Genomic DNA, 12,141 nt, shown 5'->3' on the forward strand with positions numbered 1-12,141 from the left:
AACAGAACTAGCAGCAGTAGAAACAGAAACAGAACTAGTAGCAGTAGAAACAGAACTAGCATCAGTAGAAACAGAAACAGAACTAGCAGCAGTAGAAACAGAAACAGGACTAGCAGCAGTAGAAACGAGAACTAGCAGCAGTAGAAACAGAAACAGAACTAGCAGCAGTAGAAACAGGACTAGTAGCAGTAGAAACAGAACTAGCAGTAGTAGAAACAGAAACAGGACTAGCAGTAGTAGAAACAGAAACAGAACTAGCAGCAGCAACAGAAACAGAAACAGCAGCAGCAGAAACAGAACTAGCAGCAACAGAAACAGAACTAGCAGCAGCAACAGAAACAGAACTAGCAGCAACAGAAACAGAACCAGCAGCAACAGAAACTGAAACAGCAGCAGCAGAAACAGAACTAGCAGCAGCAGAAACAGAAACAGAACTAGCAGCAGCAACAGGGACAGAACTAGCAGCAGCAGAAACAGAAACAGCAGCAGCAGCAGAAACAGAACTAGCAGCAACAGAAACAGAACTAGCAACAGCAGTAACAGAAACAGAACTAGCAGCAGCAGCAACAGAAACAGCAGCAGCAGCAGAAACAGAACTAGCAGCAGCAGAAACAGAACTAGCAGCAGTAGAAACAGAAACAGCAGCAGTAGAAACAGAAACAGCAGCAGCAGCAATAGAAACAGAACTAGCAGCAGCAGCAGTAACAGAAACAGAACTAGCAGCAGCAGCAACAGAAACAGAACTAGCAGCAGCAGCAGTAACATAAACAGAACTAGCAGCAGCAGCAACAGAAACAGAACTAGCAGCAGCAGCAACAGAAACAGAACTAGCAGCAGCAGCAGCAGAAACAGAAACAGAACTAGCAGCAGCAACAGAAACAGAACTAGCAGCAGCAACAGAAACAGAACTAGCAGCAACAGCAGCAGCAACAGAAACAGAACTTGCAGCAGCAGCAACAGAAACAGAACTAGCAGCAGCAGCAACAGAAACAGAACTAGCAGCAGTAGAAACATAAACAGAACTAGCAGCAGTAACAGTAGAAACATAAACAGGACTAGCAGTAGTAGAAACAGAAACCGAACTAGCAGCAGTATCAGTAGAAACAGAAACAGGACCCGAACTAGCAGCAGTAGCAGCAGAAACAGGACTAGCAGTAGTAGAAAACAGAAACCGAACTAGCAGCAGTAGCAGTAGAAACAGAAACCGAACTAGTAGCAGTAGAAACAAAACTAGCAACAGTAGAAACAGAACTAGCAGCAGTAGAAACAGAAGCAGGACTAGCAGCAGTATAAAACAGAACCAGGACTAGCAGCAGTAGAAATAGAAGCAGGACTAGCAGCAGTAGAAACAGAAACAGAACTAGTAGCAGTAGAAACAGAACTAGCAGTAGTAGAAACCGAACTAGCAGCAGTTGCAGTAGGAACAGAAACAGGACTAGCAGTAGTAGAAACAGAAACCGAACTAGCAGCAGTAGAAACAGAACTAGCAACATTAGAAACAGAACTAGCAGCAGTAGAAACAGAAACAGGACTAGCAGCAGAAGAAACAGAACTAGCAGCAGTAGAAACAGAAACAGAACTAGCAGCAGTAGAAACAGAAACAGGACTAGTAGCAGTAGAAACAAACAGAACTAGTAGCAGTAGAAACAGAACTAGCAGCAGTAGAACAGAACTAGCAGCAGTAGAAACAGAAACAGGACTAGCAGCAGTAGAAACATCACTAGCAGCAGTAGAAACAGTAACAGAACTAGTAGCAGTAGAAACAGAATTAGCAGCAGTAGAAACATTAATAGCAGCAGTAGAAACAGGACTAGCAGCAGTAGAAACAGAAACAGAACTAGCAGCAATAGAAACAGAAACATGACTAGCAGCAGTAGAAACAGAACTAGCAGCAGTAGAAACAGAAACAGAACTAGTAGCAGTAGAAACAGAACTAGCATCAGTAGAAACAGAAACAGAACTAGCAGCAGTAGAAACAGAAACAGGACTAGCAGCAGTAGAATGAGAACTAGCAGCAGTAGAAACAGAAACAGAACTAGCAGCAGTAGAAACAGAAACAGGACTAGCAGCAGTAGAAACAGGACTAGTAGCAGTAGAAACAGAACTAGCAGTAGTAGAAACAGAAACAGGACTAGCAGTAGTAGAAACAGAAACAGAACTAGCAGCAGCAACAGAAACAGAAACAGCAGCAGCAGAAACAGAACTAGCAGCAACAGAAACAGAACTAGCAGCAGCAACAGAAACAGAACTAGCAGCAACAGAAACAGAACCAGCAGCAACAGAAACTGAAACAGCAGCAGCAGAAACAGAACTAGCAGCAGCAGAAACAGAACTAGCAGCAGTAGAAACAGAAACAACAGCAGAAACAGAACTAGCAGCAGCAGCAACAGAAACAGAACTAGCAGCAGCAACAGGGACAGAACTAGCAGCAGCAGAAACAGAAACAGCAGCAGCTGCAGAAACAGAACTAGCAGCAACAGAAACAGAACTAGCAACAGCAGTAACAGAAACAGAACTAGCAGCAGCAGCAACAGAAACAGCAGCAGCAGCAGAAACAGAACTAGCAGCAGCAGAAACAGAACTAGCAGCAGTAGAAACAGAAACAGCAGCAGTAGAAACAGAAACAGCAGCAGTAGAAACAGAAACAGCAGCAGCAGCAACAGAAACAGAACTAGCAGCAGCAGCAGCAACAGAAACAGAACTAGCAGCAGCAGCAGACAGAAACAGAACTAGCAGCAGCAGCAACAGAAACAGAACTAGCAGCAGCAGCAGTAACATAAACAGAACTAGCAGCAGCAGCAACAGAAACAGAACTAGCAGCAGCAGCAACAGAAACAGAACTAGCAGCAGCAGCAGCAGAAACAGAAACAGAACTAGCAGCAGCAACAGAAACAGAACTAGCAGCAGCAACAGAAACAGAACTAGCAGCAACAGCAGCAGCAACAGAAACAGAACTTGCAGCAGCAGCAACAGAAACAGAACTAGCAGCAGCAGCAACAGAAACAGAACTAGCAGCAGCAGCAGAACAGACAACAGAAACAGAACTAGCAGCAGCAGTAGAAACAGAAACAGAACTAGCAGCAGCTGTAGAAACAGAGACAGAACTAGCAGCAGCAGTAGAAACAGAAACAGAACTAGCAGCAGCAACAGAAACAGAACTAGCAGCAGCAGTAGAAACAGAAACAGAACTAGCAGCAGCAGTAGAAACAGAGACAGAACTAGCAGCAGCAACAGAAACAGAACTAGCAGCAGCAACAGAAACAGCAGCGGTGGCAGTTGCTCTACTCTCTCCCTGGATACCAGTATCTATCATGAGTCCTGGTGCTTTAGAAAAGCCAGAACAGAATAACACTGGGGACGTCTTCCCTTCTGTCTTCATCTATTTAGAGGCTCTGGCTCCCCTTCAAACTGCATCCTCCAGGGGTAGTGTAAACGCAGCATATATTAAACCCAGGCAAAGCCTTGATGTATTTTTTTGAGGGGTGCTGGATAGTTCTGTGTGAGCTGGTACAGTAGGCAGAGGATGAGAGGAAAGGAAGCTTTAATCCAGGGAGGAAGCAGCAACTCCAGCAATAGCAGGTCTTAATGAGGATGTAGGAGTGTAGAGCAGAGCCGTGGGACTGAGGGAGAGAGTCAGTGGGAATCCGCTTGGGTCCCCACAGACTATAGGATAGATACTGGATGCGTTCTAATTGTAACCCTATTCCCTATAGAGTGCAGTACTTTTGACCAGGGCTCATATGTGCACTATGTAGGGAATAGGGTGCTATTTGGGACATGGCCATACAGGCTCCAGAGGCAACAGGTGTTGTACCCTGAGCACTAACTCCACAGTAAAGGATGGTGATGGTGAAGGTATGGTGCTCCATGTACTGGACATGACATGATCAGTTCTACTGTACTGTAGAAGCAGGGGTTTTGTTTGAGCCCTTGGTTCATGGTAATGCCATTGGGGCCAAATGGATCAAATCAGATTTTGTACTGTGACTCAGTTGTCCCCACACACGCATGCGCACACACACACACACACACACACACACACACCACACACACACACACACACACACACACACACACACACACACACACACACACACACACACACACACACACACACCACCCTCAATCAGTGACACTGATCTGTGGTATTTGTTTAACAATTCTTGGTCAAAGCAAGAGATTTCAAAGCCATTAAAAGTTATTAAGGCTTAGTTTTCAGCTGGAGGAATGTTGTGGTCAATGAAAGATGTGAGATGCAACAGCATTAAAGGACACACACAGCAAGCCAGTCACTCAGTCTCCTCAGGATCATCACATTGCTCCTCACAATGCCCAGCCTGGATCCCTGTATGGTATGGACTTTACCCTCGTCTCCTTCTAATGCCACAGCTCACAGAGACCACCCGGGGAACTATGGAGGGTAGATGTAGCCTGTAGGGGGAAATATAGGCTACTGTGTTGCTACAGGGCCTTGTTGTCACGGAATCTAGGAGTGGTGGTTGGAGTCAGGCGCAGAGAGCAGAGGTAAAGTATATATCGTCTTTATTTTCTCCGGCACAAAACGGTCACGCCAAAACAGAAGGGCGCGTAAATATAATGACCAACCCAAAACACAGGGCAAAACGGTCCGGATAGAAAAATAAGACGTCAGCCAGCACATCCAAAAATACAAACAGCGAAATAATCCCGCACAAACCTGGGCGGGCTAAACAGGCTTAAATAAACACAAATCAAGAAACAAAACAGGGAACAGGTGCAACAAATAAGACCAAACAAACAGAAAAGGGAAAAAGGATCAGCGGTGGCTAGTAGGCCGGCAATGACGACCGCTGAGCGCCGCCCGAACAGGCAAAAGGCCAGCCCTCATGTTTTTGTTCAACCTGGAATATAACTTTATTGTCCATATTATTATTATTACCGTATATATTATTGTCCACGTGAAATTCGTCCCACCTACGCAACAGCCAGTGGAATACCTTAAAAATCCTATTACTTCAATTTCTCAAACATATGACTATTTTACAGCTATGTAAAGACAAGACTCTCGTTAATCTAACCACACTGTCCGATTTCAAAAAGGCTTTACAACGAAAACAAAACATTAGATTATGTCAGCAGAGAACCCAGCCAGAAATAATCAGACACCCATTTTTCAAGCTAGCATATAATGTCACAAAAACCCAGAAGACAGCTAAATGCAGCACTAACCTTTGATGATCTTCATCAGATGACAACCCTAGGACATTATGTTATACAATACATGCATGTTTTGTTCAATCAAGTTCATATTTATATCAAAAAACAGCTTTTTACATTAGCATGTGACGTTCAGAACTAGCATACCCCCCGCAAACTTCCGGGGAATTTACTAACAATTTACTAAATTACTCACGATAAACGTTCACAAAAAGCATAACAATTATTTTAAGAATTATAGATACAGAACTCCTCTATGCACTCGATATGTCCGATTTTAAAATAGCTTTTTGGTGAAAGCACATTTTGCAATATTCTAAGTACATAGCCCAGCCATCACGGGCTAGCTATTTAGACACCCGGCAAGTTTAGCCTTCACCAAAATCAGATTTACTATAACAAAAATGTTATTACCTTTGTTGTCTTTGTCAGAATGCACTCCCAGGACTTCTACTTCAATAACAAATGTTGGTTTGGTCCCAAATAATCCATCGTTATATCCAAATAGCGGCGTTTTGTTCGTGCGTTCCAGAAACTATCCGAAATGGTAAATCAGGGTCGTGCGCATGGCGCAATTTGTGACAAAAAAATGTCTAAATATTCCATTACCGTACTTCGAAGCATGTCAACCGCTGTTTAAAATCAATTTTTATGCAATTTATCTCGTAAAAAAGCGATAATATTCCGACCGGGAATCTCCTTTTCGGTAAACAGAGGAAAAAACACAAAGACGGGGGCGGCCAGTGCACGCGCCTAAGCCCACAGTCCCTTGATCGGCCACTTGAGAAAGGCGATAATGTGTTTCAGCCTGGGGCTGGAATGACGACATTCAGGTTTTTCCCGGGCTCTGAGAGCCTATTGGAGCCGTGGGAAGTGTCACGTTACCGCAGAGATCCTTTGTAATGGAATGAGATGTCAAAGAAAGACCATAAATGGTCAGTCAGGCCACTTCCTGTAAAGGAATCTCTCAGGTTTTGACCTGCCATTTGAGTTCTGTTATACTCACAGACACCATTCAAACAGTTTTAGAAACTTTGGAGTGTTTTCTATCCAAAGCCAATAATTATATGCATATTCTAGTTACTGGGCAGTAGTAATAACCAGATTAAATCGGGTACGTTTTTTATCCAGCCGTGTCAATACTGCCCCCTAGCCCTAACAGGTTACCTGGTAAAATAAGGAATAAATCAAATAGTCTATATGTTCAAACAGGACTGGATACCAGACCTGATTCCCCCTAGTGAGAGTAGGCCAATGAAATGAATCCATCAGCTGCACAGCAAGCAGTTGGGGTGAGGTCCTTTCCCTTCAGGACTAGAATTAACAGCCCTGTTCTACATGTCTATGTTTTCTAAGGTTTTGAGACCATGCATTCAGTACCTTCTTAGAAATATTTTTTTTTTTTGTGTGTCTGTGTCTGTGTCTGTGTCTGTGTGTGTGTGTGTGTGTGCAGACACGTGTCTTTCTCTCTGAATGAAGATGGTTGTATGTTGAACCTTAAGATAACTGTACAGGTGTCCAGTTGCAGCTTGTCCCTCTGCCTTGCACCATGCTTGTTTGAATTAAACACTTCCTCTCAGTAGAAAATGTACTCACATGCCTCCAAATCTAGTTCCTATTTCCTATTTCCTAGAAGACCATGATCAAACCCTCCCTGGAGATAGCCTGGCCTAGCTGCTGAATGTGCTCTCCCCGGAGACAGCCTGGCCTAGCTGCTGAACGGGCCCTCCCTGTAGATAGCCTGGCCTAGCTGCTGAATGGGCCCTCTCTGGAGATAGCCTGGCCTAGCTGCTGAACGGGCCCTCCCTGGAGATAGCCTGGCCTAGCTGCTGAACGGGCCCTCCCCGGAGATAGCCTGGCCTAGCTGCTGAACGGGCCCTCCCCGGAGATAGCCTGGCCTAGCTGCTGAACGGGCCCTCCCCGGAGACAGCCTGGCCTAGCTGCTGAACGGGCCCTCCCCGGAGATAGCCTGGCCTAGCTGCTGAACGGGCCCTCCCCGGAGATAGCCTGGCCTAGCTGCTGAACGGGCCCTCCCCGGAGATAGCCTGGCCTAGCTGCTGAACGGGCCCTCCCTGGAGAAAGACTGGCCTAGCTGCTGAACGGGCTCTCCCTGGAGATAGCCTGACCTAGCTGCTGAAAGGGCCCTCCCTGGAGATAGCCTGGCCTAGCTGCTGAACGGGCCCTCCCTGGAGATAGCCTGGCCTAGCTGCTGAACGGGCCCTCCCTGGAGATAGCCTGGCCTAGCTGCTGAACGGGCCCTCTCTGGAGATAGCCTGGCCTAGCTGCTGAACGGGCCCTCCCTGGAGATAGCCTGGCCTAGCTGCTGAACGGGCCCTCCCTGGAGATAGCCTGGCCTAGCTGCTGAACGGGCCCTCTCTGGAGATAGCCTGGCCTAGCTGCTGAACGGGCCCTCCCTGGAGATAGCCTGGCCTAGCTGCTGAACGGGCCCTCCCTGGAGATAGCCTGGCCTAGCTGCTGAACGGGCCCTCTGTGAGTTCGGAAAAAGGCCATGTTTTTCTTCACCGCATCGAAACAGTGGAACAGAAATCTATGGTTGTTCAGTAGTGCTGATGAAGTGCTGTTTGACTCTCATTGGTATTGACACGTGTTGTTATAGCAGCGTTGCTCTGGCCAATGTGGGCTCAGACTACTGTCAGTAACTAACCTAGAGAGAAGACTGCAGTCCCACAGTCAATCCCTCCGAGCCACCGAGACACTGTTACACAATCTCTTTAGGATGAGACTACAGTACACCTAGAGTAATGAGGTCAATACTCTCACGAGCTAGACAGATAGTGGGCTACTCTATTAACTATATTATCCAAGCTTATATACCAAGCTTTGTCCATACTACAAGGAAATGAAGAATTAATTTGATAACTAAACATCCCACGGCAATGACCTGATGTCAACATCAAATCAACATCTATTTTTTGGATTGAGTTGAAATAACGAGGAAACAATGTTGGCATGTTTTACCCTGAGGGATAACAACTAGGCTATTATTATCCTATTATCCTATTAGCAGCCTGTTATTATTAGGCTGATATTATTAATGGGATAACCCAGAGTGAGTTGTATCAAGTTGATGTACAGTAATTGAGACATATATGTCAGTCTTACAATCAAATGAGTGTTATTTGGGGAGTCTGTGGGAGCAACATTAAGTCTCTGTCCTTTCCTGTATCACCCCTGTTAACCATCTCTCATCTCCTAGTCTGCTGGCCCTCCAGCCTCTCAGTCACTACAAGGGATGTGTGTGTCAGTCTGTGTCCTATAATGATTAGCCTAACCTGGTAAAGGTCTTTCAGAAACAATAGTAGGGGAATTGACTGAGGCAGTCAGTAGACAGACATGCTAGAAAGTTCCTGATAATGTTGACAGAAGGTTTATTTAGTAGGGCTATTTAAGGGCTGTTTGATTAGGTTATGTGTGTTTACTTCAATAGTTTACCTTAGGGTAGCACTATGTTGACTCAATTAGTCACAATAACAACTAAGCCTTAAAGATGTTTGACATGAAGTCATTTATCATTCTTCCATACAGTAGGTTCACTCAAGGAGCTTTGTCAGTATGATGAGGCATTTTGTCAAGTCGGCTAATCTCATAAACGTTTCCCGGCAGGTATAACTTTGTCTTCTATGAAAGGGTTCTTGGTTTTTCCGTCAGATAATCACCTACTTTCCTCTCTGTGCTGACCTGCCGCTGTAACTAACCCTGCAGGTGTGTGTGTGTGTGTGTGTGTGTGTGTGTGTGTGTGTGTGTGTGTGTGTGTGTGTGTGTGTGTGTGTGTGTGTGTGTGTGTGTGTGTGTGTGTGTGTGTGTGTGTGTGTGTGTGTGTGTGTGTGTGTGTGAGAGAGAGAGAGTGTCTCAGTTAGAGGTGACTGTAGGTCAATCCGTAAAGAACTAGCAGAGTCAGCAGATAGGCTAGGCTATACTTCCCCCCTCATCACTGTCCTTGTGCCTGCTCTGCTGACTACTGACTGACTGGCTGACTACTGACTGGCTGACTAATTGCAGCCTGGCTGAGTGCTGACTACTGACTGGTTGACTGCAGCCTGGCTGACTGCAGCCTGGCTGACTGGCTGACTGCTCTGTGCTGTCATTATCAGTCAGGAAGAGAGAGGAACTATGTTGTGTTGCAGAGAGGACTCTGGCCTCGCCCCCCTCAGCTCAGTCCAGGAAGAGCTCTACCATGAAACAGCAGTGACATGTTGATCACAGCACAGGCTTCTCCTCTTCTCAGCCAGGAAGAGCTCTGTGCCGTGTGAGGAGACAGGAGTGATGACTCACTGTGGCTCCTGAGCAGACAGGACGCATTGTGATAACCAGGATGTGACGTGACTGGACAGGAAAGACGTGAATGTGTTGTTCACTTCGCATGTGTGTGTGTGGGAAAGAGAGAGAGGAATGTGTGGGAATGCTCGACTGTGTAACCTAGTGGACATACTGTACTGTGTAACTTAGTGGACATACTGTACTGTGTAACTTAGTGGACATACTGTACTGTGTAACCTAGTGGACATACTGTACTGTGTAACTTAGTGGACATACTGTACTGAGTAACCTAGTGGACATACTGTACTGTGTAACCTAGTGGACATACTCTACTGTGTAACCTAGTTGACATACTGTACTGTGTAACCTAGTGGACATACTGTACTGTGTAACCTAGTGGACATACTGTACTGTGTAACCTAGTGGACATACTGTACTGTGTAACCTAGTGGACATACTGTACTGTGTAACCTAGTTGACATACTGTACTGTGTAACCTAGTGTGCTGTTGCTATAGCACTAATGTTGTCACTACGGAACTCTACAGTGGAGTGTACCTGCTGGCCCTTCATCAGTAAAGGTAGGAGGAGTGACTGATTGGACTGTTGTTGCTGTGCTAGTGTTAGATCAGAATAGTAGTGTTTGAATTGAGTTTGACAGGAGTTTATTAAAGAACAACTCTGAAAGGAAGTTGTCCAGTTGTGGGCTCAAATGAACCAGTTGTGTTTGTACTAATCTCCATTGCTTCAATGTTGTCTAACTGATTGTCAAGAGTTAGGATATTTACCTCTGTCTTCATACATGTGTTCTGTCTGGGTTACCAGAAAGTAACATTGAGGAGGTAGACATCTGAGAATGTGTGTGTTTTTGGTGTTGAGTAAGGGCAGGTTTTCCTGTGGTGCTCTATTCTAGTGATGTTGCCAACAGCAGATACAGTCAGGAAGGCTGAGGAATGTCACTGAGTAGCTCTGGGTCAGTCTTTCCAAAACACTAGAAAAGCCATGTTTTAACAAGCAAAGCGGTACTGTCTTGGCTGTACCTATTACCACACACACACACACACACACACACACACACACACACACACACACACACACACACACACACACACACACACACACACACACACACACACACCCCAGACACACACACACCAAATTTCACCCCTGACCGTTTCTGCCACAATCCAAACAGCTTATATATAATGGCCCCAGTTTGTGGTTCATGAGGAGGGTTGTTGTAATGCTGGCAGTGCTTCTGACAGCGCTGCTCCCTGCTCACTGTCCAAAGCCACCCAGCTGTCTGGCCAGCCTACTGTAGCAAGCCCAGCTCAGTCCACTTCAGCCTGCAGACCTCACTGTTATCTGTCAGTCTGTCCAGCCATCCGTTTGTCTGTTCTATTCTCTCCAGTCCACTTTTGTTACTGTTACAGATTAAGTTATAATGGTGAGAAAGTTACACAGTCGTCTAGTGTGAATTCACCAGAAGCCCTCCCTCCCTCTTGATATCTCTCTTTACATCCCTCCTCTCTCCCCTCTGTCTCCCTACCTTCAGAATATGACAGACAGCTAGCCCCCACCAAAGGAAGCATGGCGTCAGCGTACCTGGACCCCAACCTGAACCACCATGCTGGGTTGGGCGGTGGGGTGTCGAAGCCGGGGACAATGGACCGCGTGCTCAAGATCCACCACTACTTGGAGAGCAACAGTGAACCATCCACCTGGGCCAGCCACATCCGCCACGGAGATGCCACTGACGTCAGGGTGAGCTGAGCAGCTGATTGGGTTAAACACAGTTTACCACATTTCCAGCAACTATGCTTCTTTAAGTTACTGTCTGTATAGTCTCTCCCTATCATCCGTACAGTAGGCCGGAGGTGAGCGTTCAGCAAATCATTTGGGTTCCCGAGATTACAGTCTGTAATATGACTGTTCAAGACAATAGTACTGCTATGGGGAATACAGAGGTATGTATTTGTAGTTTTACCAACTAGACAGACAGTTACCCATCTACTCTACCTACTAGACAGACAGTTACCCATCTACTCTACTTACTAGACAGACAGACAGACAGACAGTTACCCATCAACTCTACCTACTAGACAGACAGTTACCCATCTACTCTACCTACTAGACAGACAGTTACCCATCTACTCTACCTACTAGACAGACAGTTACCCATCTACTCTACCTACTAGACAGACAGACAGACAGACAGACAGACAGACAGTTACCCATCTACTCTACCAACTAGACAGACAGTTACCCATCTACTCTACCAACTAGACAGACAGTTACCCATCTACTCTACTTACTAGACAGACAGACAGACAGTTACCCATCTACTCTACCAACTAGACAGACAGTTACCCATCTACTCTACCTACTAGACAGACAGTTACCCATCTACTCTACCTACTAGACAGACAGACAGACAGACAGACAGACAGACAGACAGACAGACAGACAGACAGACAGACAGACAGAATGACAGACAGACAGACAGACAGACAGACAGACAGACAGACAGACAGACAGACAGACAGACAGACAGACAGACAGACAGACAGACAGACAGACAGACAGACAGACAGACAGACAGTTACCCATCTACTCTACCAACTAGACAGACAGTTACCCATCTACTCTACTTACTAGACAGACAGAC

At 45.9% G+C, this 12,141-nt stretch overlaps 1 protein-coding gene across 7 annotated transcripts in view; it reads left to right on the forward strand.

The window, feature by feature from the left end:
* The window catches only part of LOC106606028 (focal adhesion kinase 1), a 136,673-nt gene that overhangs the window by 27,925 nt on the left and 96,607 nt on the right, over window positions 1-12,141 (forward strand). For 6 of the 7 annotated variants that reach the window (XM_082959895.1, XM_082959896.1, XM_082959892.1 and 3 more), the window contains one exon: window positions 11,029-11,237. In XM_082959895.1, coding sequence (XP_082816021.1) covers window positions 11,064-11,237 — 174 coding nt within the window. In that variant the 5' untranslated portion in view covers window positions 11,029-11,063. Of the gene's footprint in view, window positions 1-9,778; window positions 10,055-11,028; window positions 11,238-12,141 lie in introns of those variants that run through there. The other variant, XM_082959893.1, reaches the window with a different exon arrangement.

This window comes from Salmo salar, chromosome 02 (genome assembly GCF_965601325.2).
Source record: "Salmo salar chromosome 02, fSalSal1, whole genome shotgun sequence".
Taxonomy (NCBI): Eukaryota; Metazoa; Chordata; class Actinopteri; order Salmoniformes; family Salmonidae; genus Salmo; species Salmo salar.